The following is a 9,507-nucleotide window of genomic DNA, read 5'->3' as shown; positions in this document are numbered from 1 at the left end:
TTTCTTCTAATATCGAAATACGTATCATCAAGGAAGAAAATGGTTAAATAAAACGTGATGTATATACAACAAGGTTTATATCAATATTTATGCAATTCATGTTATCGTTTAAGTTGTTTTCGATACAACTGATAATCGCGATAATTATTCTCGAGATAAATAATTTAAAGCTGATTGCCAATCGAAAACAGAAGCAAAGTGAAAATGGTCGTATTCAATATAGAAAGTGTTTACGAATGGAAATTACTTTTTGGATTTGCAATATTTCTTTTAATTCTGTATATATGGAAGAAAAAGAGCAGAAATAAACAGAGAGATAAAATACCACAACTCTGCAGTTGGGCTTATGTTTGGAATCTGATTTTCTGTCCAGTAAAAGCTCAAGATTTTCGAAAACTTTGCGGAACTTGTAAGTATGAACATTCATTTCAATGTTGTAATAAACTTTTTAACATTTAATTAATAAATTTGTTTTACAAATAACGATTAATAAAACGTAACGCTTTATTTATTCAATGACTTTTCTAGTTATAGTTCAAATATTGAGTTCTGTGTGTATTATATCCTTCAAAGAGAAAGTAGCGAAAATTTCTTGGGGTGGATATCATTATATTGCGTTATGTCATCCCGAATCGGCTCAGGTATAATTGCTTTATCACATATTGTTTATTTGTTTTTAAACGATAAATATCGATTGTTTAACACAGGAAGTACTGAAGAGTTACACCGTAATCAACAAAGATTGGATTTATAATATTCTTCATCCCTGGCTGGGGACGGGTCTTTTAACAAGGTAAACGATGATTGAATATGTCACATTAATCAAATTATTGATTTATTTGTTTACAATCGAAACAGTTCGAACGATAAGTGGAGAAATCGTAGAAAATTATTAACTCCGGCATTTCATTTTCGAATTCTCGAAGATTTTCAAGGAATTTTCAACGATCAGTCAAACATCTTAATTGAAAAGTTGAAGAAGAAAGAGGAAAACGAAGAATTTCTTATGGACGAATTGATTACGGTTTGCACTCTGGATGTTATCGGAGGTAAGAATTATTCAATGTTTACAGGTAAGACATTGTTGAAATTAAACACGCTATTTATGAATGTATATTAATACTCATAGATTCGGCAATGGGAGTTCATATTAACGCTCAAGACCGATCTGATACTGATTATGTTATTGCCATTAACGAGTAAGTTAAAGAGATTCTTAAAGAGAAATCTGAATAGAATATTTTCATTCACATTTATTTTTATCTTATTTCCTTAAATTACTAACTCAGGATTTTCTAAAGATTTCTTCAATTCCGCCTTAATCTGTATTTTTGTTTTTATTTCCATTGATGATTTCTTCTTTGAAATTGAATTAAGTGACAATGCATCAAAGATGTAGAGCGATTTTCTAATTTTAACTGACTGAAAGATTCTCATAGCATGGGAATAGAATTGTTCTCCAGATTACTCGAAGTTTCTGCTATTACATACATTGCACAGAACTATGTAAAAGACACTGCTAGAGTAAAATATGCCTCTAGTAGATTTGAGAAACAAATCGAACAGTATTTAATTACTCTTATAATTTAATCCTTGCAGCCTATTTCATTAGGAAATAGGCTGCAAAGATTGTGGATTCCTTTTTCCTCTTCGCGGGTCCATTTTGGCGTTTTTTTATTATGAAATAAAATACACTTCTTTATTAAAACAAAGCAGTTTTATAGATGTTATTCTCTGTTAGCGTAAATAACATTAATTTTATAGGAATGGAATCATTTTAGTCCTGTGACTTTTTTCTATGTCAGATTAACATACAAGCTCTGTCTCTCTCTGAGAGTCCTTTGGGGCCTCAAATTAATCGCATTATCACAACTTTTTCTACGGTATTTGTTTTTACGGATTAAAACTGTAACAAAATAACTTTTTTATATTATNATTAGAAAATAGTCTGCAAGGACTGTGGTTTCCTTTTTCCTTTTCGCGGGTCTCTTTTGGTTTTTTTTAATTATGAAATAAACATATAAACTGCTTCTTTATTAAAACAAAGCAGTTTTAAAGATGTTATTTTTTGTTAGTATAAATAACATTAATTTTATAGGAATGGAGTCATTTTAGTCCTGTGATTTTTATCCATGTCAGATTAACATATATGCTCTGTCTCTCTCTGAGAGTCCTGTTCGGGCCTCAAATTAATCGCATTATCACAACTTTTTCTACGGTATTTGTTTTTACAGATTAAAAATGTAACAAAATAACTTCCTTATATTATATCTTAAATATGCTTAATGTAATTACTAAAATAATTTTAAAAGTTTGGAAAATGTTTCCGTTACTTGAAATATTTATAATAAACCAAATTGTGTTTCATTATTCAGAATAACATCCTCAATTATCCAATGGTTCACAAAGCCTTGGTATTGGTTCAGTCCCATTTTCAACTTGAGTCCATTAGGAAGAAAATTTCACAAAGACATTGAAACCGTTCACGAATTCGACAGAAAGGCAAGTTTATTTGTTTTCATTGTTAAAACATTAACGTAATTAAAAATGGAAACAATTCAGGTAATCAGAAAAAAGAAACAGAAACTGATCGAAGAACTGGAAGACAATCAAACAATCGACAACTTTCAAGAAGAGAAAGAAGTTATAGGGGTGAAGAAGAGGCGAGCATTTCTTGATTTACTTCTTTATCATCATTTAACAGATGGAAGTCTCAGCGAAGAGGATATCAGAGAAGAAGTCGACACTTTCATGTTCGAAGTAAAAGGAGTTTTATTCACAAATTTAGAAATAAAAATGTTTATGTTTAAAGAATTTTGTTATTTTTAGGGACACGACACAACTGCTATGGGAATTAGTTGGTCTCTTTATCTGCTTGGATTGCATCACGATATACAAGAGAAAGTGTACCAGGAACTGCAGGAAATTTTTAGTGAAGACATGGATAAATCTATTACGACCGATGAGCTTAGAAGAATGAAGTATCTGGAATGCATTATCAAAGTAATCATTTAGTTTTTAACCCATAGTTGGGCATAGATGACACTTTGTTAGATAGTGTCTTTACAGCAAGGACGATCGAAAATTTCCGATGTTTTCTAGGCTTTTCTCTATTTCGAAGTATTCAGGAAAGCTTTTGTAATTAGACACTATTTATAGAATTGCAATTCAGAATTTTTATGTATAAACAATCCAGACTAGTAAATACTAGAGACTACCGGGTAGCTAAGTTTCCTCAGATTTTTCAGTAGTGCCCACATACAATATAGATAATATAAATTTTTATCACGTAAACTTATGCCACTTTTACTTATTTTTATACGTAAACAGTAGTTAGTAGATCTACTGCTTGAAAAATAGCAACCACAATTTTGAATATGCCCCTCTAATTCTTCTTGAAAATAGAACAAAAATTGATTTCAATTATCAGGTACTGAATAACATTTTAAAATATCGAAGTAATTTCAGGAAACACTTAGGATTTATCCTCCAGTTCCATTCATATTGAGAAAAAATTCTTCCGATATGAAAGTAGGTATGTATTGCATTTTGCAAGTTATTACATATTGGAACAATGGCATTAGTTGCATCGAAAACAATTAATTAAATTTTCTTTCAGGTAATTATATTTTGCCAGCAAATTCGTCTCTTGCAGTAAACATTTATGGAATTCATCATAATCCAACGGTGTTTGAAAATCCCGAAGTGTTCGATCCGGATCGATTTCTACCAGAAAACTGCGAGAAACGTCATCCCTTTGCATTTATACCATTCTCTGCCGGTCCACGCAATTGCATAGGTGAGTAATCGTGACACAAGACAAAGGCTTTTACATGTTTGTAACCATTTACTTTTGTTCAGGTCAAAGATTTGCCATGATGGAGATGAAGTCAGTTTTAGCGAATGTTATTCGACATTTTCGAGTGAAGTCATTGGACCATAGAGATAAGATTTTCGAATCTGGTGATGTCATTCTTCGTCCAAAATTCGGTATGAGAATGACCATTAAGAAACGGTGAAAATTTTCCTTTTCTTGTACATATTAAATCTATAATCTATCTATAAGTCTCCATCTTGAACAGAGTCTTAGAGTTTTACAAATTTTAAGTCCTGTTTCAGGTATGTAAACTTAAAAATAGAGTAATTATTCGTATTTGAAATTATCAAGTAAATACTAGGACCACATTTATGATTATTTACATTTATTCATGAAAATCGATCATATTATTTTTGTTTCGTGTTTATATTAGAGACACGTCAATACTGTATATAGTTTACATAGTTATTCTGTATAATTTTCATATGAAATTTTACACAAATAATTGTTTCTATTTATTTTACTTTTATGTATACAAGAAAGCTTTTGTATTCGTATAAACAACAGAAGTTCATATGTAAATAAATCATTATTCTATCGATTTGCTTTTTTTTTATTTATTGTAAAATGCAAATTTATATACAGTACTTGTACTGTACATTCAGTTCTTCGAATTCTAGATATTTGTTAAAGTTTTTTGTCTTGTTTGATTTGGTTTATTCGTTACGGCAACGCAACACATGGGAAAACTCTCGGGAGGACCTTTGTAAAAAACTGACCATAATTTAAGTTTTACTAACGTGAAGAAAACCCAAAACACGTTGGTTCCCACGAACTACCAGTGTTCAATGGTCTAATCCACTCGACCGCTGATGGACGTTTCATTTGTATATGTGGGTAGCCTGAGGTAGGACGAAGTCGTACCTCTTTTTGATAGGCAACAGTTTGGTGAGAACTGCCCACTTGTCAGTGGATGGCTTCTTTATGGTTGTTATATCCCGAAAAGTCGGGATTCTTTTGTCAGGTCGAGTTGAGTAGGTGAGAGGGGTCGTCGGTAAGACGTTGATACTCGATTTAAAGACACCAATTAACAAAAAAACAAGAATTTATTTAGACGATAACATAACTAACATAAATACATTGAGCTTATCTCGAGCAGACACGCGGAAGTGGAGGGAAACGCGCCGAGAGAGAGTTTACATTAATGGGTATCATACCTCTACGATGTGAGATCGGAGCGTCGGACGTTTTCTAACCGGATCGGACAAGTTGTCTTGAGGAACGGACGGCGGCGATGAGGATCGGCACGGGTTTCCGGCGATCATGAACAGTGATGACGGACCGTGTTCACGGACGGCGACGACGGACCGCTTATTCTCGTCGTCGCCCCTCTTTTATACCTTTCGTCATGTTACTGGGTTTCGCCAATCTGCCGATTTTCAGGATAAGTTCCTCATGAATCATTTTTCGGGTTCCTGAGAGATAGGAAACGGCTCCATGGGAAGGAAATGTGTATATCGTTTTTCGTAAAATTTCGAAAAATGAAGTTTTTTTTGTTTAACTTTAATAAAGATATTTAATTTAATTTGAGCTTCTTTATTTAATTTTATTATATTCGGCCCGACCCTCACATATAGAATCAATAAAAACAAACGATAACATTTTTTTAGAGAATTTTTTGTGCGAGTTTCTTTATTCTCATGTAAAACTTGAGCTACAGTCTTCAAACGCATGTAAAATCACACTATATGATCATTTGACCGATCTCATAGAGTCCTCTACCTAGCTTTTGATAAACTTTTGATAAAGCCAGTGTGTCATTCTTAGTGAAATTGATCTATAATTTTTCAGAATATACTTTTAAACTTACGAAATCAAGACTGGTGTCAAGTTGAATATTATACTATACTTTATATTGTAATAGTAACTCGTTTTATCTGAAAGTCTACATCTTTAACTGATAAGAGAACCTGATCTATCAAGTTTGTGACTACAACTTTTACGTAAACAAACACAAATTAGAAATTGGATAAAGCTCCATTCTATAACATTTCCAAGTTACGCAGTTTCGAATGCAAATCATACATTTAAATGTTAATTAAATTGTGGAAAATAATTTTAAATGTATTGTCATAACGTAAATATTCTAAATAAATATTTTTCACCAGAAACAATTGCTGGTGGGAATGTATAAAATGATATTAAAGTTATATAGAGTGTTAATTTCTTCAATGTTAATAAATAAAAATAGTGATATGCAATTTGTAAAAAAATATCTTCTTACTTTCTAACTGATTACTATAATTAATAATCTATTTAAACTTAATTCATTATCAAGATGACCTCAATTAAAGAATTCAGTATCGATTGTTATTGTTTCTATTATTTTATCAAAGTCATTAATCTTTTTGACCTAAGCTTAAAGATAAATTGCACGTTTCTGCTCTTTACCCTTCTCGAATGATAACGTTATCACAAAATATAATTATAACAAAACAAACACTCTGTCCCACCAGTTTTACGCTCAGATATCAGTTAAATATCCTTCAAGCGTTGAAAGTGAAATTAAGTTTTTTTATTTTGTTTTTTTTACTATTTATTTATATTAAACTTAAACAGAAAAATTTTCGCTTTTGTTCTTGAATTAAATCAGAATTTTTTTCTCTTTTCTAAAGTTTTCCTTCGTAGACCCGATCACGTTGGTTTGGTTCTGTTTGATGGGACACTGCAAAATGACACATGGGCAATCTGGCAAGAGGGCTTCTTTCCGGGAAGACTTTCTACGAGTATCTTAGCTTTTATTTACGTGTAGACACGAAGAAAATTCAAAAAACTTTAAGTGACCAGCGTATTTTTCAGACTCGAACTCATGCCCAACTCGATGTAGTGTTCGGTGGTTTTATTTACGCGACAATCAGTGGGCACATCGAAATGTAAATGTAAATTAGTGTTTCTCAACCTCTAACGAATCGTCGTCCCCTTCAATAAAACCGTTAAATAGTATCGCCCCTTTCACTTCAAAATTCCGATGCCGAGGGCCAAGGCTAACGCCAAATTCGCACTGCATTGAATAGACTATTGACAAATATAATGTTATTTGTTTAATCATTGTACGATATAATGAAAAATATCTAATTATTCTTAATATAATGTTTTACTATATCGCCCAGAAAATTGTTTTTCGCCCCCCATAAAATATAAATTGTTACAAACCACCCCTCAGCATGGAAAAACTCCCACATGGGGACGATATCGCCCCCCGTTGAAAAACACTGATGTAAATTAACGATGATTTATGTTTATAGTTTTCACATTTACGGATTTTTCTCTACTTTATAGCGCTCTCTGGCAACGATTAAATATTATTATATATACAAAATTATTTCTATATTTTTCTACGGTGTACAGAGCTAGAAATCTGTATAGGTAACACTTTGTGACAAAAATAAATCTGCCCGGAGATTTTTAAAAATTGCTAAAGTAAAAACGTGATGACTCCCAAATAAAATCTTAGTCTAGAGGTTGTAAAAGGCGTGCAGAAATTCTGATATCAATTTAGCTTTATATCTAAAGGGCGGAGTAAGTGGTAAGCGAACTATGCGGCACGTAGGGTCCCGAGGTCTTTAAAATGCTACTAAAAAAGGGGATTGTGAAAACGCAGAAAGTAGAAATAGTCCAGAAAACCGCTTCGATATAGACATGGAAATAATAAATGATATAGCTTTAAGGCCAACAATATTAACAGATGCTGTTATTAATCATATTCTTAAAACAAACCAAAGAGTATTGGAAATATAGAAAATTTGAAATCAGTGCATAAAGACAGAGATGAAATGCATTACAAAGATCTTTCCTATGATTATTTTTACAGAAAGAAATTAAATGAAATTATGGAAAAAAGAAGTTGGCTGATATTTTCAGAAAGAAGCAAAGGTGTTTATTGTGTAATGTAGCCGACCCGGTGGTGATAGGGGAGTTGAAAATTCACTCCTCGGCACTAGTGTAAGGTTGCCGTCTTTTAGGTAGGATCAGTTAATCCCGCGTCAGGATGAACCTAAGGGAAGTTTTCATGTGAGCTGTGGCAGAGGAGGCAAATGATGACAAGTGTTTTCCAAATGAAAGCCGTTTATTTTGTAACAGTTATGCTTACATCGAATAATTGACAGTCCCACTTCTTTATGGTCCTTCGGAGAGGTGGAGAACTTCGAACTAGGTCGTAGCCCCGGAATAGATGAGATGGGATCGCTGGGCGAAGCGCACGATCGGTGAGATGATGCTGCGGCGTTCTAGGTGATTGCACAACACAACTTAATAGTTACGTCACGACTTTTAGCTTAATCCAGAAGAGATTGTCCTTCGACCTTAAATTTCCGATTTTTATAGGTTTTCTCCCGCTATCCGTATTTTCGAACGTCCCCTCGTCCCATTCCACGCTTTCTGATTGGTCTCTCATTTGGTTTCACGTAAAAACCGAGCTAACTAGGTCACAGGAAAAGTTCGATTTGAGGTGTCTATTGACACGTTTTTGTCGACTATGGTCGGAGATTGTTGATAAAACCATAAGACTCGCGCTCATAGTATAGCCCGTTCTTTGTGAATTCTGTCCAATTATACACGATTGTTTTTATATCCTTCGAAACTTTCTCCTTTTTCGAAATTGTTTTATTAGATTGACTATTTATGAGCGCTTGAGTCAGAGTTCTAAGTGTTTATGAGCACTTGTGTCAGAGTTTTACCTTTCGGTTTGCCATTGACAGATCGTTTAGCACGTATTGGAGTCATCTCGGGACTCATTGCTTACATTTTGTGCGACGTTGTTTAGATCAAAGATTTTTTATCTCTCTCATATTTAGTCTATCGTTATAATTTAAGCATAAGAATTCCACGATTTTACGCGATTTCGGACCTCGTCTGAGACCTCATAACTGCTACCGTTGCAAACAATTTTCAACATCAAAGTCTAAATTAATAACTGGTTTATTGAGTAGCGACAAAGTAGCGACTACTTTGTCAAAATATCTACGACAGAATCAGCGACTTCATTTTAAAATATAGCGACATTTATTTACGAACGTTTCACAGCACTGCTGCTCACCAACGTGATCATTCGAATGAATGGCAGAACTGACTGATATTTTCAACTCGCCTATGTTAACTTGCCTAATTTAGGTTAGTGTAGTGATATTGGAACTTGTCATCCTCCCTCAACTGTCGGTTTTGTCGGTCCAGCTGCAAGCGATTTGCATGCGGTCGTAAAGGGTGATAAGAAAATGTATACAACAAAATATCGTGTAACGCTTCCAATGACTCCAACCAGAAACGGTTCTGGGCTGTTAGCAGCCTGCGTGCTAGATATTTGCCCCAATATGTGAATCACGAGTAGATTTATAACTTAACCCAACCAATAGGAGTTTACTAGTATGTTTTTATTAATAGTTCTGTATTGTTGACAGGAGTTTTAATAAAATCCATTAAAATATTTGGTATATTTATTCTGCTCTCCCACCTTTTATTACTTACAAGACTTCAATGTTAAACTTGTGATATTACGATTTAGTATGTCCCACCTATAAGGGAATGCAGAAAAAAAAACGTGTAGAATCCTTGTTCAATGCGAGAAAAATCAACGTTACTTTGGCAGCATCATTTACAACTAAATTTAATAAATGAGATGCACAAGGTACAAAAAA

General features: G+C 33.3%; 1 protein-coding gene across 1 annotated transcript; it reads left to right on the top strand.

Annotated features, from left to right (window-relative positions):
* The first annotated feature begins 204 nt into the window (after positions 1–204).
* On the top strand, positions 205–4,272 carry LOC111638203 (cytochrome P450 4C1-like). The gene is made up of 11 exons (XM_023383875.1): positions 205–409; positions 529–641; positions 708–793; positions 859–1,049; positions 1,130–1,199; positions 2,376–2,502; positions 2,563–2,760; positions 2,830–3,003; positions 3,469–3,535; positions 3,620–3,799; positions 3,862–4,272. Exons 1-11 carry the CDS (start codon positions 205–207, stop codon positions 4,017–4,019), a joined length of 1,569 nt encoding a protein of 522 aa, XP_023239643.1. The 3' UTR covers positions 4,020–4,272.
* Positions 4,273–9,507: the final 5,235 nt, after the last annotated feature.

Source organism: Centruroides sculpturatus, unplaced genomic scaffold (genome assembly GCF_000671375.1).
Source record: "Centruroides sculpturatus isolate CEXI.00-Female unplaced genomic scaffold, Cexi_2.0 scaffold1049, whole genome shotgun sequence".
In the NCBI taxonomy this organism is placed as follows: Eukaryota; Metazoa; Arthropoda; class Arachnida; order Scorpiones; family Buthidae; genus Centruroides; species Centruroides sculpturatus.
Note: the sequence above shows the minus strand (reverse complement) of the source record. Positions and strands in the feature narration are given on the sequence as shown.